Consider the following 21,326-nt stretch of genomic DNA (forward strand, 5'->3'; position numbering starts at 1 on the left):
TGTATGAAATTAAAAGGCAGTGTAATGTGATGGAAAGAACAGTGGATTGGGAGACATGAGCTCCTTTCACTTGCAGGGTAATATAAGGCAAATCTCTTCCCCTCTGGGAGCCCATTTTCTCCTTTGTAAGAGTTGGAGATTGGCCAAGATGGCGTCTAAAACCCATTCCAGTAGTCTCATTCATCTAGGACCAGATTTCATGGACTGATTAATTAGGTAGCTGTTGAGCATATTATTATTTTCCAAATAAGTAGTTATTACTGTCTTTTGTTTTTACATCATGATAGCTTTCTCCAGGACTCTTCCTCCTCCCAGAAGGCCACCCATTTAACAAAGCATTTTTTAAAGACACAAAGAAAAAGAAAAAAAAACAGCCCAACTGATGAATATGTTTGGGGAAAGTCTGAAAATGTGCCACATGTAACATCTGTGAACCTCCCAATGTCATGAATTAGTGGGGTGGGGGGAAAGGGGTCCTCCATATCTGAATCATGCTTATCTTTATAATATTGTTACAATTGGTTTTTATTTGTGTGTGTGTATGTGTGGTTGTTCATTCCATAGGCATTGTTATCTTTACTGTGTGTGTTTTCTTGGCTCTGCTTATTACAAGGGATATTGACTCAAGTCCCTCTCCTCCCTTGTGGACATGGCTAAAATTTCCCTATTTGGGATTTATTTCTGCCTTTCCTTCCAGAATAATGAAACTAGGATCCTCGCATCAGTTCATGTAGATCTTTCCATGCTTCTCTGAATTCATCACACATATCGTTTCTTACAGCACAGTATTCTTGGACCATCTTATTCATGGACCAAAATGTATTTCACTATCCCCCAAGGCATCTATTTCATTTCCAATTCTTAGCAATCACAAAATGTCTTCCTATACATATTTTGGTGTGTTTAGGGAGAGTATATATTTTTAATTAGCCAAGAGAGCCTGCCTCCCTCTGTCTTTAAGCAAACAAAGAAATATTTACAGACTTCTTGCTAGGTCCCCGAAGGAAATTAGTCCAACAGTCAAAAAGAGTAGGGGGTTGAGAATGATGATGCTAGATCAGGCCATCCTGGACATTACAAGTCTGACTCTTCACTTGTCAACCTGCTTGTCATCATATCTAAAATGTCACTATTAAGGATTCAATTCTGTGTTTCCTTCTAGAATCATGAAGCTAGGATTCTCCTCTCCCTCCAGCACGACTTCTCCTATACTCCTCGTCCCTCCTCCACCTCCCCCATCTCCTGCTGAAGGCTACCTAGGCTGATCTGAGAATGATGAAATCTGACTGAAGTAGCTCAGGCCAACTTGCTGCCTCATGTGTCTCCAAGGGGCTTTCCATATCACTAGAAAAGATGAGCCTCTTCTTTGCACCCCTTTTTCAGTGTGAGTGAGATGTTTGTCCTCTTGACTGGGGTTCTTATTTCTTAGTTTGGGTGTTTTTAAAAATTCTTTTAAAATCAATACTTTGACATGAAGTAAGCACAGTTTTTGTTATCTTTGTTGTAGAATATTTGTTGCCTTTTGTTAATTAGCGAAAATAATAAAAGCTTGAAAGTGTGAGACTTCAATCATTGCATGCCACTGAATTTGAACAAGAAACCAAAGTGAGTGGAATGGAAAAGTATTATTGCCAGGTTGCTGAAAAACAGAAGAGTCCTTAGTAGTGTGTATGTACTATGTGATTAGAATTAATGATGATCCAGGTGACTCAATGGGTAGAGTCAGGTCTTGAGATGGGAAGTCCTGGGTTCAGACACTTCGTAGTTGTGTGACCCTGAGCAAGTCACTGAACTCCCATTGCCTAGCCTTTACCACTCTTCTGTCTTGAAATCGAAACATAGTATTTATTCTTTTTTTTAACCTTTTAATAATGTGTATTGGTTAAAAGTCAGAAGAACCTTAAAAACTAGGCAATTGGGGTTAAGTGATTTGCCCAGGATCACATAGCTAGGAAGTGTCGGAGCCCAGATTTAAACCCAGAAACTCCCATCTCTAGGTCTGACTCTCAGTCAACTGAGCCTCATACCTTCCCCCTTAGTACTGATTCTAAGATGGAAGGTAAGAGTTAAAAAAAATGATACCATAGTTCCTCTAATCCTGACCTCTTTTCCTCACCTTCTTCAATAGCTTGTGTAAAATTTCATCATGAAAGATTTATTTTGGGGGTCCTAATGACAGCTGAGGAAACTGAGGCAGATAGGGTTTAGGTGACTTGCCCAGGGTCACCCAGCTAATAAATGTCTGATGTCTCATAAGAACTTAGGTCTTCCTAACTCCAAGCCCTGTGCTCTCCCCATTGTACCACCTAGTTTCTGAGTGACCTTAGCCAAGTTTTTTATCCTCTACATTCCTCACTGTCCTCATCTGTAAAAGGAGAAAGCTGAAAATGACCTCTCAAGTTCCTTCTTGCTCTGAATTAAGGATTTTAAGATTATATGGGAATATTGCCTCCTGCCTTATTTTGCTGGAGGCTGGAGATGTAAACCATGCTAGCTACTTCTCGGTCAGACTTAATGTCCTTTGGTCCCTTTCAGCTCTCAATCTGTGATCCTTTACTTCAAGCCCTATTCTTCCATATTCATTTTTAGAAGCTAAAACCTTCCCCTGGATATCAAATACAAGCATTCAACAAGATTTGGAAGAAACACGTGTGATAGACACAAGCATATAGCAAATGCACCAAATTGAAATATGAACATTCTGCAACATGTTTATTTGAAAAGGCACCATTGGGCATGATCAGAGACAGTAGGAATGAACTCTTGTGAATACATCGTCTCTGAATCGAAGCCCAGCGTAGGCACTAGGATGCTTCTCTTCACTGAGTCATAGGCTTCGTGTTATATATTGCAGCTCTGCAAGCCCCAAGAAATTAAAATAGCAGTGGAACATCCTCCACCTCCCTCCCACCCGCAGCAAGTTGGGCAGGTCTTCAGTGTTAAATTTATAGGAAAACATGAATGGGAATCAAGCAGGATGAGATGGTATGGAGGAATAGTGTGATCCCATCCATGGAAGAAGAGTCTATGCTGATGAAAAATCCACCACCAAAAACTGTAGAATGGGTGGTCTTGGCCAACCCACAATCCAGACATTCTTCTTCCTTTTGCTTTCCTCAAGAAGCCCTCCAAAGGTTTGGTTCTTCAGCCATTTGGGATTATTCATAAAAGCGTTGCTAGTTTTGAGCAGAATTTATCATGTTCTCCACTCCCTCTCCACTCCAAAAAAAAGAAAGTTATTCTTTCAGAGCCAAGTGCTATGAAAAGATGAATTCTTCTGAGTTTGCGCAGACAAGGAAAGCACAAAAAATCCCAGCGCGGGCAGGGGGAAAGCTTGCTCTTCCCTCTGCCTTCTCCCTTGTCCTTGAGTTCCTAGTTAGTACCGAGGACTACATCTTCCTCTCATTCCTGGGATAGCTCTGGAGCGTTTCACATCTGAGAAAGCCTGATGTCATACAGCATCATATTGAAATTATCCCACGAGAAGATCTTCTTTTCAGCAGGATTGTAATCAACCATGCTGCTATACTGAAACTGGTTCTTGAATGGGATGCTCAGGGCCTTGCTGCTCCCGGCACTGGTATCATACGCCAGGTTAATGGTGGCATCAGCTGCTGAATAGCTGCTGACGGTGTACAGCGTGCCGCAGATTATGAAGGCGTTGGCCACTGACTGTTTTCGAATGTTGGTCTCCCAGCTTTGCTCGAGTTCCAGGGTCTCCGGATTCACTTTGGAAAGGACAATGGCTCCCTTCGCTGCTTCTGTGCTATAGATGACCCAGAGTCCTGACTCATCTACCGCCAAGTCAATGTCGGTATAGCCACCCCAAGAATAAGGGAACTGTCCATGGTAACCAGCATTGGGAATATCCCTTTGAGCCTTCACACTTTCAGACTTGAGTTCATACCTAATCACAGTTCTAGATGTGTGTTTCTGATAATAGAGGGCTCCACGGTAAACTACCGCCCCAGTGCTCTCCATTGGTACCGGCAGAATGTGAACTTTGGAAGGATACCCCTGTGTGAACTGGACGATCTGGTCGTACTCAAAGACCTGACGAATATCGGTGCCAACTGTGTCAACTCTCCAGGTGGTCTCCCTGGTGTAGGGGTACACGGGCTCAGGGTCTCTCATCCAGACGCCATACTTGCCAGCAATCGTCTCTGCCTTTCTTAAGGCGATTGGCTCGCCCACCCAGACAAGTTCTCCACAACCTGTTGAATAAATAGAAAAATAAAACCTACTTACCAAAGTGCCAATGCTAATTGTGAAGGCAGGAAATATGGCTCCTTCACTGGGTTATTAGCTTGGTTTTATGGGTTTAGAGGAGGTGATCAGATAAACATTTAGGGGAGAGAGAGAGAGACAGAGACAGACAGGGAGAGACAGAGAGAGACAGAGAGACAGAGAATAGACCAAAGGGGAGGAGAGGAAGGAAGAGGAGAGATCATATTTTTAAGGGGGAAGGGAGGAGAGAGGGAGGAGAAAGAAGAGGAGAGGATAAGAGACAGAGAGAGAGGGGAAGAGAGAGAGAAAAGGAAAGTGAGAAGGAAAGGAGAGATGAGAGAGAGAGAGAAACACTAGTGTTCATCCTAAAAGTCAATAGCACTAACCTAAAGACAACTCCTGAAAGAAAATGATAGTTGTCAAGGTGACCCTTTGAACTAGGGTTTGAAAAACAAATCAACTCTATCATCCTATCTGTGCTCAAAGCACATCACTACACCTTGGCTAACTCTAGTAGAATTAGCATAGTATAGTGAATGGTATGAGCATTTATTAAATACCTACAATGCACCAGGCACTGTACTAAGAAATTTTGTAAATATTAGCTCATTTGCTCCTCACAGCAATCTTGTGAGATCCTTTGCTGTTATTAGCCACATGTTATAGTTGAGGAAACTGAGACAGGCAGTGAGCAAGTGGCTTGCCCATCACACAGCTAGCAAATGTCTGAGTCCACCTCTGAACTTAGGACTTCCTGACTACAGGTCCAGCACTCTATTCATTTAGCCACCTTGCTGCCAATATAGTAGAAAGAATGATTGTCTGTAATCTGAAGCCCTGGATTCAAAGTACTCCTTGGTTGTGTAATCTTAGGCCAAATCATATTTCCTCTTGAGTTTTAAAATGGATAACACTTATATTACATCCCCCCACATCGTAGTTGTAAGGAGAATCCATTTAAGAGTAGTATAAATGTGAACTAGATGAGGTAAGGGAAAGAATTACCTTCTTCCATTGCTTTAATTTTAAAATTAATTTCATGGGCCATATTCTCAGATTTTTGTCAGGTCTCTAATGTAATTTTCAAGTAATAATATATATTTTAATTAATTTCTTTATTTAATTAATTTAGAATATTTTTCCATGGTTACATGATTCATGTTCTTTCCCTCCCTGCTTCCCCATCCCCTCCCAGAGCCATTCACAATTCCACTAGGTTTTACATGTGTCATTGTTCAAAACCTAATAATCTTTGTACCCTCCTGGTGGTCTAACCTACCACCCTGTATATAACTGATGAATGAATGAAGTAGAATACAAAACTCAAGAATATACTATTATTATTATTTTTAAAAACCAGTGGTTTCCATTTTAGAATCAATACCAAGGCAGAATAGAGGTAAGAGCTAGTTAATGAGGGTTAAATGACTTGTTGAGGGTCACACAGTCAAGAAGTATCTGAAGCCAGATTTCCACCCAAGATCTCTCATTTTCACACCTCCACTGAGCCACCCAGCTACCCCCTCAAGAATGTATTATTAAAGATAATTTGTAAATCATTAGAAAGGGGAGTGGTGATAACTTGGCATGCTTTCAGCTGACTCATTTCCTTTTTTATGGCAAGGTTACTACATTAAATTGATGAGGAAGAATGCTGTAAATAAAGAATACCTGAATTTTAGCAAAGATTTGACAACCTCTCCTATATTATCCTGATGGAAAAGATGGTGGGGTAGAAACTAGAGGATGCTATCATTAGTTGGATCTGAAATTGAATGGCTGGAGTCAAGGAGTCATCATTAATAGACAGATGTTAACATGGAGAGAGGTCTCTAGGAGTTTGTTGTTGGCTCTCTACTGCTCCATGTGTTTATCTGAGACAAAAATGAAAGCAAAGATGGTGTGCCCATCAAATATGCTGATGGTGCCCAGCTGGGAGGGATAGCAAACACATTGTATGACAAGGCAAGCATCCAAAAATCTCAGTAGGTTAATGTCAAGTGTAGGGTCATAGTGTAGTTTTAGAGTTTAATGGCTTAAAATTGCATTGACTTGGGGGGAAGCTAGGTTGGTCAGTAGATTGAGAGCCAGGTTCAAATCTTCCCATGGACACTTCCTAGCTTTGTGACCCTGGGAAAGCCACTTACAACCTCCATTGCCCAGCCCTTACCATTCTTCTGCCTTGGAACCAATACACAGTATTGATTTGAAGACAGAAGGAAAGGGTTTTTTTGTTTTTTTTTTTAACTGCACTGACTTTGGGGACATCCTGCATAATAAAGTGAGACATAAGAAAAAAATGTAAAGTCATATTTATGTTTCAAAAATCAAATGCATGAATAGAAGGTGAAGGAGGCTAGTTATACAATGCTTCATATGAAAAAAAATTCTAGGTGGTTTTAGCAGATCCCATATGAATCAGTAGTGATATAACTGTCCAAATCTAAAGGGATCTTTGATTTCAAAGAAAGACATAATGTCTAGACCCTCTGATGATAATTTTGCTCTGCTCTGCCCCATGCAAACTACCTCTACAGTATTATATTGAGTTTTGGGTACCATGTTTTAGGAATGATTATTGAAAATGGGAGTAGGACCAGACATGAGTAACCGAGATGGTTAGAAGATTTGAAACTCTGCTCTATGAGGATTGCTTAGAGGAATTAGGGATATTTGCAAGAACACTCAGGGGGACATGGTAGCTGCCTTCAAGTGTCTGAAAGGCTGTATTTGGAAGCTTTAGACTTGTTTTCCTTGGATCCAGAAGATAAGATTGAAAACAATGTGTGGATGTTGCAAAAATCCAGATTTTGTTGTCAGAAAAATTCTTCAAATAAATAGAGCTGTCCAAAATCATCACAAGCTTCCTCATGCTACTTTCCCTGGAAGATTTCAACTGGAGATTTGATGACTTGACTTGATGACTCTTTGGGGATAATAGGTACAGGCTAGATTCTATGAGTTCTGGGGTGCCTTCCAGCATAGGGAGTCTGTGAGTCAAATATCTTTGGAGAGATTCCACTAACTGAGTAGGGCAAATTCCTATAATATTCACAAGGGCAACCGATCCTTCTTCATGGCTACCTTCTCTTCTCCTTTCCTTGAAAACCACAAGAAAGGGAAAGTCACCTCACAAGTCACAAGGGAAATTCTTGTTCTTTAAAGACAATTCAAAGAGGAATAGAGACAAATCAGAAAAGAAAAATGTAGAAGAAATGTAAAGTTAATACCATCGCCCACATCCTTATTACCAGAATGATTAGTCAAACTCTCTTTGAAGATGTGTGAAGCAGGAACTTCAGTTAATTCAGACTTCAGTTCTTGGTAGTCTAGCTTCTGCACACCCCATTTAGAAACTGTAATGAAAGAATGAGATAAATGAAGCAGTGAAGAGAGACATAGATATAGTGTAAAAATTAAAATTAATGTCAAATAATAAAATATTATATTTTAGGAGATTTGTTAAATATCATTAGAAGTAAAAAGAATAAAAGGGATACAAAATAAAAACCACATGCCCATAGCTAACCAGCCATTTCACACCCTCTCTTACCACCACCATGCTCACTGACAGAAAGCCAAAAAGGCCCGAGAGGACCACCCACTCACTAATATCTTCTGTCTACAGGTAGTATGGAATGGCAGGAAGTCAGTGGGCTCCTGGGGAAATGTAGTTCTTTTTTTAGGGTAACAGATTTTCAATTATACATTCCCCCTGAGATCTGTGGAAGACTAGTCTCTCCAATGGATCTTGTAAATATATCCAACTTTTAAATTACAATAATTTAAGGATAAGAGGAAAAATTTTCAAGTAAACACCTTCAAGAAGCCTACATTTTATAGAGGGACCTAGCATGTACATATATTAGTAAATACAAAATATGTATATGAAAAAGAGAAAAGAAACAGGGTAACTGGGGGGGGGGAGAAGCAACTGTATTCAGTTGTTAAATACACATTTCTTCAAAATATTGGAATTTAGATGTCTTTACTCTTCCCACAAGCATCTAGTGTAAAAGGAGATAAGATGGAAGGGTCTTTGAGATCAAGATAACAATGCTGAAAAAATCAGCACATTAGCATCCCTTAGCTTAGTTATAAATGAGAGATGCTCGTTGTGATAATGTGGCGTGTGTGTGTTTTCTTAACTGAAATGGTATTAATTTAAATTCAACATCTAGCATATAATATATAGTTGAAATTTGATGAGTTTTATAACAATCTTTGTTTCTTGAGTCCTTACAAGATATAGACTATTAAATCATAATATTTCTCAAAAAAATTAGGGAATTGGGAAAGGCATAATGGAGGTGGGGAGAGATAATTGATGAACAGAGATGCTTTATTAGTAGGTTAATTTTGATTTCAGGGATGTGCGTTCCATGGTAAGCCCTGGATTTGGAGTCAGAAAAACTCTAATGCCCCAGACACTCCCTAGCAGCATGACCCTGGGGAAGTCATGCTCTCTGAGCCTCCATTTCCTCATCAATGAAATAGAGATCATAATAATATATACCTCAGAGGATCATGTGAAGATCATATCAAATAAGATAAGGTATTAAAAGTCCAAAGAGCTATGTAAATACAAGTTATCATTTTCATCATCAACTTCACTTCTATTATTAGATAAAGCTTCATCTAGCTATTGAAATACAAATGTCCCTGGGAGCAATAATAGCACCACCACCATCACCACTACCAACCACCAAAACAACAATCATGTGCCAGGCACTGTGCTAAGTCTTTTATAATTATTGTTTCAGTAATCTTCACAACTACCTTAGGAAATAGGTGCTGTTATTGTCCCCATTTTACAGATAAGGAATGGAGGCAAATGAAGGTAAAGTGATGTTCCCAGGGTAACATAGTTAATAGGACTGAGGCTGTGTTTAAATTTGAGTCTTCCTGACTCCAAGCCTGGTTCTTTACCCACTGCTCCACCTGGCTACCCTTCAAGAGTAGTTTATTAGATTTTTTTTCCGAGAACTGTTCTGATAGGCAATTGAGTGGATAAAATATGAAGTTGCAGAGTTTTTGATGGAAAATGGGGGAAGCTGTTATGCCCCAGACTGGGAGATATGGTGCAAAAAGGGGAAGTTCAAAGACAATATTAGACAATTTCATATTTTTTTGTCTAAAGTCAATCCTGCTACAAATTATCCCAGATCCCTGTTTTTGCTTGGGAATCTATTCATATATGATCCTTAGGTGCAAGAGCAAGAATAGGTCATGCTAGTCGATCTATTCCTTTGTCTGAGTTCCCCAGTTGGTTCCATTTTTTTCAGATTGGTTATGACAACAAGGACTTGTATCACCTTCTTCACAGTCCTGTGCATCTTAGCAATGTAGCAAGGATAAATAAGTAACACAGAGCAAGGGAGGAATTCCTGGAGGAACAAAATCTGAATTATCCCATTCAACAGGACTTTTCCTGCCTTTTCCCCCCCCCCCCATTGCTCAACCTCTCTAAATTGCCAAACCATCCTGGATGTTATGAATGTTAGCTTTCAGCACCATCCAAGAGGACCATTTTTCACTCTTACCTATGCTGACTTACAAAATTGAGATGTGGCATTTAAGGAAGGACCTGGCAACTCTTGGCACATGTGGTGGAGAGAAGCAAGTGGAGGTCCATTGCCTAATTTACTGTCTCTGGCCCTGATCCTAGTCTTCCCACCCCACCCCCACCTTCTGACTCACTGTTGATGCAGCTGTTGGCCTTGATGTAGTCTGATCCTATAATAAGTTGCAGAAATTTCCATTGGTATCCAGTGTCCTGGTATATATTGCAATAGGGGTGTGATGATTAGGCATAGGAAGCTAAGGCGTCTCATGGACAAAGTCCAATCAATCAATATGCATTTTATTAAGTACCTAATATGCAGTAGGGTCTGGGGATATGGCAAAATCAAATAGTTTTTGTTTTTAAGGAACTTAAAGTCTCCTGGGGAAGGTGATGCCTAACTACCTAATACAGATATACAGGAGAGAATACCAGCAACTGGGAGAATAAAGAAATTATTTTATGTGAAAGATGCCTCTTGAAAATAGTTTTGAAGGAAATGGAGATTCTAAGAGGCAGAAACAGAAAGCTAGGTGCACAATAAATAGAATACTGGGCCTGGAGTCAGGAAAACCCAAGTTCAAATCTAGTCTCAGACACTTACTAGTTCTGTGACCCTGACTGAGGCACTTAATCCTATTTGCCTCAGTTTCCTCATTTGTAAAATGAGCTGGAGAAAGAAATGGCAAGTTACTTTTTTATATCTTTGCCAAGAATACCCCAAAAGGGGTCATGAAGAGTCAGATACAACTAAAAACAACTAAACGGCAACAAGAATGGCAGAAATGAGGTGGGAATATATTCAAAAATGGGGGACTGCCAATGCAAAAATATACAGATGGGAAATGGAGTATCATTTGTGAGGAACAGCTAGAAAGTCAATTTAGCTGGAATATAGATCAGAGGAAGGAGTGTCATAGGTAATGATGTTGGAAACTTTGCATTCCCCATGCTAAAAGGTTGTAGCATAGCTATGGAGCACATCCCATCTTTATCTCACATCCCCAGGAAATCTTGGGAAGTGCCACTTACAGAACTCATTAAGAAATGGATTTGAATGAAGGCCATCAGGTTCACAGAACAGTGCCTTTGGAGCATTGGTACCCCTACTATGAGTGGGTCTCTGGTGATCCATTTACACCACCCTTTTCTTTAGACATAGGAAAAAGCAATGGGTGGTTCAGCACACCTTATTGAGATGTGAGGCATGAGAAACAAATTTCTATGAAGGTCCATGGTACCTTTGCTGCTATCTATTTTAGTTTCCTGGTGCTAGCAGAGACCTTCAGTTCACTGGTCCATTACCCTCCATATTTCTCTGTGCACCCACTGCAATCCTAACTTAGCACTGCCTACTCAACATGCCAACTTCCTTAAAGGTTTAGGCTATGTTTTAAGGAGGAGAAAAGAAGGAAAGTCAAGAAATGATTACATTTTAGATACACAGGACCATGTGTTGCTGTGCTCTAGACAAAATATAAACATGATGGTCCCTCCATGTCTGTTCATCAAAAGGCTTTGAATCTTTACTCCAGCACAGATTATTTTACATATTAATTCAATGTATTATTAATCATTGAGCATCAAATATTAATACAATAAAAATGTAATTAGTAACAACAGATTTAAATTAGTTTTAACATATATATTATAATCACTTTCTTTTTCCCTTTTTTCCTTTCTTCCTTTCCTCCTTCCTTTCCTCTTCCTTTCCTCCTTCCTCCCTCCCTCCCTCCCTTCCTTCCTCCCTCCCTCCCTCCCTCCCTTCCTTCCTTCCTTCCTTCCTTCCTTCCTTCCCTTCCTTCCTTCCTTCCTTCCTTCCTTCCTTCCTTCCTTCCTTTCTTTCTTCTTTCTTTCTTTCTTTCTTTCTTTCTTTTCTTTCTTTCTTTCTTTCTTTCTTTCTTTCTTTCTTTCTTTCTTTCTTTCTTTCTTTCTTTCTTTCTTTCTTTCTCTCCTTCTCTCTTTCTCTCTTCTCTTTCTCTCTTTCTTTCTCTCTTTCTCTCTCTCTCTCTCTCTCTCTCTCTCTCTTTCTCTCTTTCTCTCTTTCTCTCTCTCTCTCTCTTCTTTCTTTCTTTCTTTCTTTCTTTTCTTTCTTTCTTTCTTTCTTTCTTTCCTCACTCCCTTCCTTCCTTCCTTCCTTCCTTCCTTCCTTCCTTCCTTCCTTCCTTCCTTCCTTCCTTCCTTCCTTCCTTCCTTCCTTCCTTCCTCTCTGTCTCTCTGTCTCTGTCTCTGTCTCTGTCTCTGTCTCTGTCTCTCTCTCTCTCTCTGTCTCTCTGTCTCTCTCTTTCTTGGTCATGGTCATATGACTGGAAAGACAGCAGAAACAAGGGCTCCAAGTTCATTATTCGCTGAGATAGAAAGAATTAGGAACTGCTTGGTATAGTTAGAAACAGTTTGGTAGAGACAAAATAACAATGCAGAAAGCATGCCCAAGAGGAGATTAATAAGGTGCTATTGGGATCCTGAGTACCACATCTCTAACTATGTGCCTTAGAAATGTTTATTTTCTCTATATCTCTGCTGAGAGGTCAGACACAATTCTCAGGACTCATGTGAGCTAAATAGCAACTCAAACTTTGCTTATAGGCAGGTCAAGACACTAATACTTATGCTGTTTTTATCCAAGAAAATATAAAGTCCTTGAGGTGAGGGACTTTTTATTTTGGTACTTTTATCTGCACATAGTAAATGTCTTAAAATTTCATAAATTTAATTTAAGCAAGATAAGCAGCAAATGTATTTTAAATGCTTATGATACAAAGATGGCAGTGCTCATCCCAGCCAAGTTTTAAGTTGATCTATACCCAGGACTTTTATCTCCTGGGACAGTCAGCCTTAGAAGCACTCTTGAATCAATTTGTAATTTACAATATGAAAAATAATATAAGTAATTAAGTGAAATTCAGTCAGTCAATTTGAAGATTATAACTATTAACAATGTATAAGCATCTAGTAACTTACTATTTTAATTTCTTATTCATGTTAACTAGGTAATAAGCTCAGTTCACCATTTTTACACCAGTCTAAATTTTGGTGCTCTAGATCAAAGCCCACTCCTCCCTAGTGTGGTTCTATGTCATTCTCTCTAAATAAAGGAGGAAGTATAGTGACCTTGGGCAAATTGTTTTCCTTTTCTAAATCTTAATTTCTTCACCTAAAGAATGTGGGGGCTGCATTAGATCACAGAAGCACAAAATTTTACCACCCACACACAGAGGAAGAGATAGACAAGGCCATCTTGTCTAAGCCATACCCTGGCCATAGACAATCTCCAGGCTCCTTTCCAGCTCTAACTTCCTACAAATTAACGAGTAACCCAGCACAGGAAGCATGTTCTCTCTAGCTCTGAGGTAGTCCAATAAAAGTTCCCCAAGGAGCAGTAATGCTGATGAAGTACTCTGGGTAATGAAGAATCAAAGTATGGAATTCTACTTAGAGGCAAAAAGCTAGAGCTCAGACACAGTGTTTCAGAGCACACAGGACCTAAACGGTTTGGCTTTTTTAGGAACCAAGCTAAAATGTCCCAGAAAGACTCACAGGTTCATTCTTTATTGGCAAGGAGAATGCTATTGGCAGATTGGATAGCCTAGAAATGAATCTGCCAATTTCTTAGTGGTTATTCCCATCAGAAAAATCCAGTTCTAGTCAGACTGGCAGGAGCTGAGTTCTCTGCTGTGACTCCCAAAACTTGTAGGATCACCAACAGAGTGCAACAGAGACACACACTCTCTCTGTCTCTGTGTCTCTGTGTCTCTGTCTCTGTCTGTCTCTCTCTCTTTCTTTCCTCCCCCTCATTCCTTCCCTCCCTCCTCATTTCTCTCCATCTATTTGTCTCTTTTAATCTCTGAGTAATGAATCTACCAAGTCAGCCCAAAGAATGAGTAGAAATCTACATGACTTGTATGAAAGCAATGAAGTGCTATATTGTAGATAACTTGTTTTTGTTTTTGTTTTGTTAAAAAAGAATTAGATCTTAAATGTCCCAAGAGAGTTCTACTTTTAAAATAATTTCTTCAAAATAAACAATCACCTCCAAATTTATCACTTGAATAAATCCAGATGATCATTGCTTAAAAGGAAATGGATAAAATTCAATTACATTAGAAGTATTTTTACAAAGTAATTTCCTTGTTCTGGAACAGTGATCTCCTAAATTTCTTGAGGATGCAAATGTATCAGCAATGAGGGATAGGGTGGGCTGGGGGGGGGGGGATACATGAGATTGGAGTGACTTTTTCTAGTTGCATTTGTGTAGTTGCTACAGCAAATACCTGACTTGGAATTAAGTTATAACTAACTTGGAAAGCCAACTTCTAGCTCAGAAAAAGTGGGAGCATGAGCAGCAGTGAGAAAGATAGAATAAAGAAGAGTTGGGTTGTATTGGGTGAAGGGTAGGCTTGATTGGCTGGAGGCAAGCTTCATGATTTGCTGCTGTGAGAAGGGTAGGATGTCACTCAAATTCTCGCTTTCTTATTAGTTAATTACATTACAACTTTGGGAATCAAGCCATGGACCCCTTGAGGTCATGCTATGATCCTTTAGGGATCCCTTAGCCCTAATTTGGAGACCACTAGCTTAGAAGTACAATTCTATTTTGATATTACCATAAGCAATCATAGAACCTCAGAATTAGAAGACATCTTAGAGGTAATTTAGTCCAAGGTCAACTAGGTGATACAGTAGGTACAGTACTGGGTCTAGAGTCAGAAAAACCTGAGTTCAAATCCTACCTTAGATACCTACTAGCTATGTGACCCTGGGCAAGTTACTTAATCTTGTTCACCTCAGTTTCCTTGTCTGTAAAATGAACTGGAGAAAGAAATGACAAGCTACTCCATTATCTTTGCCAATAAAACTCCAAATAGGGTCACAAAGAATCAGACACAATTAAAAAACAACTAAATGACAACAGTTTAGTCCAACACTAACCCAAGCATGAATTCCATTTATAACATCTCTAACAAGTCATCATCCAGAGTCACCCTGAGTCATTTGTTTCTCCCTATCCCAATGAAGACCATTTTATTTTAGGACAATTCTATAGAAGTACATTTCTGAAGCCTTTGTCTATAATAGCTTCTCTCTGTTTTGATAGTATTGGACTGTGTACCATTTGATTTCTAGAAGATGAGACAAGAGGGACAGAATCTTGACAGTTCTTTTGTTCTGTCAACAAACAGTAATTATTTTTAAATTCTTCTCAGTTTTTCTCATATAAGTTTCCCCATTCTTGACACTTAAATAGTGCTTTAAATTATACAATGTGAAGGAGGCAATACCTATGTAAGTATTCTCATTTTACTGATGAGAAAATTGAAATTCAGAAAGGTTAAGACTTATCTGAGGTCACCTGACATGTCTCAGACACTGTATCTGACCCCATGTCTTCTGACTCAAATTAGTTTTCTTGTCGCTATACTACAAGGTCCCCCTACTAGACTTTCAAACCACTAACCAAAAATATTTTTGTCTGAAGGTGGAAAAATATGGCTCTTTATTGCATTTTCTTCAGGTTACTTTTTATTTACTACTTATAGTAAATGAAGGCCAATTAGCAACTGTATTTAAAAGGCAATTGAGTAATACAATGGGTAGAATATTGAGTGCTCCATCTGAGGATGTTCATATTCTGCCTGTGATACTAGACAAGGCACTTAATCTCTCTCAGCCTCAGTTTCCTCAACTGTAAAATGGGAACCTTAATAGTATTTACCTTCCTGCGTTATTGTGTAGATAAAATGAGATAACACTTGTAAGTATACTTTGTGAATCTTAAAAATATCATATAAATATGCTAGTGATTATTATATAAGCCCTAGGTCCTAAAGCCTAGAAAGCAATATAGAGCAGTTGGAATAGGATGAAGGAGTGAACTTAGGTCCAAATTTTACCTCTAGCAATTTGCTTTCCTGGGACTCAGTTTCTTCTTTTGTAAAATAAAGAAGTTGGACTAGATCAGTGATGGTGAACCTTTTAGAGATCACATCCTGTGCCCTGCCCCCCAGAGACCATGTGCCAGGCATATTCCCTCCCCTTTACCCCACACAGGGGAAGGAGACATTGCTCCCATTAGACTGCTAGGTAGAGGGGCAGGTGAAGTGAGGAATGTCCTCAGTGCAGGTGAAGAGGAGGAGGGGAGTAGCCTAAGCACTCTACTCCCCTCCAGCTCTGCTGCCTATGAGCCTCCTACCTTATTGCCTATGCGCTCCTATTGGATTGATGGGTGGAGGGGCAGGGAATGTGAAAAAAATATCATCAAGCATGGTGGAGATGGGGAAGGGAGCAGCTTCTCCCAAGTTCCTGTCTTTCTAGTAACAAACTCTGGTGGAGGTAGTGGGGGAAAGGTGGCCACATGCCCACAGGGAGTGCTCTGAGTGCCATCTTTAGCATGTGTGTTATAGGTTCACCATCACTGGACTAGAGGATCTCTAAATTGCCCTCTGAAATGAAGGGCTTCTCATTGGAATTTTCTCCTCTTTTCAAAATTCCACCTAGAGGGAGGAAGATCACTACCCTGTCAAATTGGACCTATATTTCCAAAGTAAAACAGGAAATGGAAAAAATACATGATAAAATTTTAAATGCTATCTAGGAAATTCCTCAAAGACCATAAGACAATGAAAAATGAAAACTAATTCAATTCAGTCAACAAACATTGAATAAATGCTTTCTTTGGGCAAGGATCTCCAGATCAGAGGCACTGGACAGAAAAGAGGCAGCCCCTGCCCTCAAGTCCCTTTCCCTCAGTTGAGGAAAACTTATGCATACATACACATCACCTATACATATACACACCTATATACTATATATGCTTTACTCACTTTACACACACATATATACACTATAATATGTTTATACACATGCATTTATATATAGACATATCATCTGTGTATATAAACTACACACAGTTGTTCAGTCATTTTCTTTTGCAGTTGACTCTTTGTGACTCCATTTGGAGTTTTCTTGGTGGAGGTACTGGAGTGGTTTACCATTCCTTCTCCAGCTGATTTTATAGATGAGGAAACTGAGGCAAAAAGGATAAAGTGACTTTCTCAGGGTCACCTAGCCAGTAAATGTCTGAGGTCAGATTTGAACTCAGGAAGATGAATCTTCCTGACTCTAGGCATTCTATCTGCTGGGCCACCTAGATTCCCCCACTCCCATTATATAATATGTGTTTATAGTTGCAAATGTGTATATGCACACATACAATAAATATTGCATATAATTTATGTATATACTTATGTATATACATAAAAGTTTGTATATGTACATATACACATGTATAAAATATATATGAATTAAAGATAATAGTGGGACATAAGCAGTTGAAGAGATAAAAGACTTTATATAAGAGGTTATGCAGAAATGAGGAAAGAAGCAAGAGATTATGGAAAGTGGAAGTGAGGAAGAGTACATTCCGGTTCTAGAGGATGGATGCTCAGGACCAAGGCACAGGCAGAGGATGTGGAGTGTCCTGTATATGTAATAAGGCCACTTTGGCTGGACCGGAAAATGTGTGGGGATACCCAGGACTCAACTGCAGGCTGAAGGTGAGCTGTGAAAGACTTTCAATGTCAAACAAAGGAATTTGTACTTGATTCTAGGAGTAACAAGAAGTCAAGAAAGTTTATCGAGCAGTGGAGGGATGTCATCCGACCTGGACTTTAGGAAAATCCCTTTGATGGCCGGGTGGGAAAGGGGAGAGGCTGAAGTAGTCAGAGAAACCAAATAGGCCGATATTGCTATAATCCTGGTGAGAGATGATGGGGGCTTGAACACCAGGGTGTTGGGCCAGTTGGTTCAAAGGGATGAACATGAGAGATTAGGACAGCAAGATGGCACTAGGGCATCAAGTGTGTAATCAGGAAGGCAAATATAATATGTAAATAAATATAAATACACAGATAACATAAATATATTATATATAGGTATACATAGATCTAATTGTGTTTTTCTTTAGTTCTACCTCCAGAGAAGATGGAAGTCAAACTAAACAGACATGTGAATTGTAAGGTATTGTCTTTCCTATAGAAAGCATTCTGATGATGAGTCAAGACTATAACTTTAGAATGTCACAGTTGACTTTACGTTAAAGATTAAAATGGTGACAGGAGCATCGAACACGAAATTCAATGAATATTTATTTGGGACCTAAAATGCACAAAGCACTGAGGACTGGTCCACAGGTACATGGGCACATACACATACACATGATTCCCAAGAAAGTAGATTGAATGTGTGCTACAGTTGAAGTCACCAGACTTGGGTTCAAGTCCAAGTTTCATCCATTGCTAACTCTGTGACTTAGGCAAGTGGCTTGCTTCCTCAGAGCCATCTTCATCAATAAAAGGAGGATATTGGACTAGGTCTCTAAGGTCCCTTCCAGCCCTAAATGCCTGTGAGCTTTCATCTAAAATTTTTTCCAGCACTAGCATTCCTTGAATCTGAGTGGAGGGGAGGGAAAAAGCAATTCTCTGAGCAGAGGCACTAAAGGGGGAAAAATTAACTCCTTGTTAATATTGAGTAAAGGGAAATTGACCAACTGAAGCATCATTTTGAGTGCTTTGGAATTATGGCCATTTGCCCTCAGGCACTCTAAGCTTGGGCAGCTAGGTGGTGCAGTGGGTAAAATGCCAGGCTTAGAGTTAGGAAGACCAGAGTTCAAGTCAGCTTCCTGAAACTTACTAGCTGTGTAGCTATGGGCAAGTCACTTAAAAGCTATTTCCTCAGTTTCCTCATCTGTCAAATGAACTGGAGAAGGAAATGGTAAGGCTCTCTAGGATCTTTGCCAAGAAACCACCAAATGAGATCACAGAGTCAGACACAACTGGAAAACCAACTCAACAATACCAACTGTAAGCACCTCTTTAGGTGAAGGGATAGGAATTGGACCTGGGATTTCATTGACATAAGGAATTCCCAGATAAGAGATTCTCTACTAGTCTGCAGGTCATTACTCTGTCAATGGTCTATAGACCTAGAGTTGTTGTTTTATTTAAACTTTTACCTTCCATCTTGGAATCAATACTTGGTATGGATTCCAAAGCAGAAGAGTGGTAAGGGCTAAGCAATAGGGATAAAGTGACTTGCCCCAGGGTCACAGAGCTAGGAAGTATCTGAGGTTAAATTTGAACCCAGGACCTCCCATATCTGGGCTTGGTTCTCTATCTACTGAGTCACCCCATTATCCCAGACTTAGAGTTTTTTAAACCACTGAGATGTTAATTGATTTGCTCAGGGATGCAGAACCAGTATGTGACAGAGTCAGGGCTGGAGACTGGTCTTTTTTTGGCAGGTGTGGTCCCTACCCAATAAGCCACATTGCCTTGCTTCATTAGGAGAGAATAAGAATGGAAAATATCTTTAGAGAATCATTAGGTTCCTAAATTTAAAGGTTGAAGGTATCTTCAGGTCATTTAATCCAATTTGTCTTTATTTTACAGATTTGGAAATTGAGGCACTGAGAAGTTAAGGTGACCTAGAAAATAAGGACCAGATCCAGGGTTTGAAACCAGTTCATCTGGATTAGGAATGTGGATTGATAGAGTGGAAAGAACACTGAAATTGAACTGAAATCCCAGGACTTCTCCCTTATTTACCTACATGACCTTAGACAAGTCCCTTAGCACTTGCCTTAAGCCTTTTCCATGGTATCACTTTGCCCTCCTGAGCCAGGGACCTGAGTCCAAATCCTGACTCTATTTCTTAACTGTCTAGGATTTTGAAGGAGTTGCATGAATCTATTAGGGCTTGAGTTTCCTCACCCATAAAATTAAGGCAATTGCATTAAATGATCTCTTAGATACTTCCCAACTCTAAATTTTTGATTTGATGGCTTTAAACCATGTTATTTCTGCTCTGGGAGAGGCTGAATGATTTCTGAGTCAGGATTTGAATTCAGATCTTCCTGCTTCTTAAGTTCCACACTATCCACTGAGCCACCTAAAAGCTTCCTGAAATAATTCCACCTTGTTACATGTTATTTCCTATATAGCAGAGCTTGTCCACCTTGTGGCCTTACCTTCCTTGGAACCTTGGGGAACATCGGCTGCTGTTTCTTTGATCTGAGGACATTGGCCTAATCTTAGCATCTCCATCTCCTGGCGGTTGCTCGCCAGCCTCCTGGCCAGGTTTCGATTCTCATTCTCCAGCTGCCTTTTCTCCTTCTCCAGGGAAGCTTTTTCCTGGAGGAAATTGTTATAGTCTTGCTCCAGGCTGCTTTTCTCTCTCCTCAGGTTATCCAGTTCTCTTTGCATGTCCTCTACTGCTGGAGGCATGAGACTTGGAGTGATGACATCCCCTCCCAGTTGCCTCACGAGGGTCTCCAGGGCACTGAGCCGGCTCTTTGCAGCTTCTAACTCTGACCTCTGGGCACTGCTAACTCTCTGGAGCTCCTGGATGGCTGAATTGGCTTCAGTAGATCCTGGACAGCTAGACTCAGTGGGGCTGGGCACGGTAAAAGTGTAGAGGCATCTGCCATTCTTGTCATTAGCCCTTCTGAGACTGGCTGTCCTGCCTAGAGCCCCCCACACCAAGCAACCCAAAACCAGGAGCTGAGGACCCAGCATGGCTCTGCCAGCTCTTTAAAGAACTGCCCAGAAATCCCACAAGGTACTGCTGCTATCCCACAGTGCTTCCCTGAGAATGTTCAGTTTCTCAGTGAAACTGTCAGAATGAGTGGCCCTGGGAGCTCTCCAGTGTCTGAGCTCAAGGGAAGAGGTTTCATATATACTGATGGGAGCCAATCTATGGGGGGGCAGGGGCGGAGGAAACAAGAGGAGGCCACCAGGAGAAGCAGGGCAAAGTTGGGTGGGGCAATGAGGGGAAGGAGAAGAGGGGAGCTGTTTCTCATCGTCAGGAGAGGGTTTTTTTTTTCCTTTTAAAAAAAATCTCTGGTTCGAATTTCTTAAAAGAAGAATGTCAGTTTCACAGGCTGCCCACCCCAACCTCCCTAGACTATTTGGCTCAGGGGATTATAGACACATAGCAAGGATTTCTCTTTGGTTTCTTGTGTGTGATCCACCACAAGGAAGGCCACGGTGCCACGTAGGTGAACACAGCCCTCTCGAGTCATTACACTCTTAAAAGGAGACCAAAAAGCAAAATTCTCACGTGATTCTTTTCTGGTTTTAAAATTAAGATGAGCAGACATATTGTGAGGGCTGAGAGGGAACCAGATCTGTGATTTCACTGGTGTGGACACTCCCTCCCACCAGGGCAGAGCAGAACCTGCTCTGCAATGTGTGCTCTTTGTCAATGGAGTTCCATCATACAGATGAAACCATATTTGGACCAAAAAAAAAAAAAAACAACCAACCCTTTAAACCAAACCAAAAAAATTCCTTAAGTGTGTGACTCTGGGTAAGTCACTTGACCCTGACTGCCTAGCCCTCACCATTCTTCTGTCTTGGAACTGATACATCATATTGATTCTAAGATCGAAAGTAAGGGTCTAAAAAAAAAGGGGAAACAGTGGAATTGCTTGTCAACCCTAGGAATGGGGAGGGAAGAGGGGACAGAGACAACCTGAATC

The 21,326-nt window shown here is 40.2% G+C and overlaps 1 protein-coding gene across 2 annotated transcripts; it reads right to left on the reverse strand.

Annotated features, from left to right (window-relative positions):
* Positions 1–2,685: 2,685 nt before the first annotated feature.
* On the reverse strand, positions 2,686–20,556 carry MYOC (myocilin). 2 transcript variants are annotated; one of them, XM_056815548.1, is made up of 3 exons: positions 19,815–20,556; positions 7,458–7,583; positions 2,686–4,214 (listed from the first exon to the last, which is right to left on the reverse strand). In XM_056815548.1, exons 1-3 carry the CDS (start codon positions 20,359–20,361, stop codon positions 3,430–3,432), a joined length of 1,458 nt encoding a protein of 485 aa, XP_056671526.1. In that variant the 5' UTR covers positions 20,362–20,556; the 3' UTR covers positions 2,686–3,429. The 2 variants fall into 2 exon arrangements, with proteins under 2 accessions (XP_056671526.1, XP_007480835.2); XM_007480773.2 differs by having other exon boundaries at positions 7,479–7,583; positions 19,815–20,543.
* Between the last annotated feature and the right edge of the window lie 770 nt (positions 20,557–21,326).

This window comes from Monodelphis domestica, chromosome 2 (assembly GCF_027887165.1).
Source record: "Monodelphis domestica isolate mMonDom1 chromosome 2, mMonDom1.pri, whole genome shotgun sequence".
Classification (NCBI taxonomy): domain Eukaryota; kingdom Metazoa; phylum Chordata; class Mammalia; order Didelphimorphia; family Didelphidae; genus Monodelphis; species Monodelphis domestica.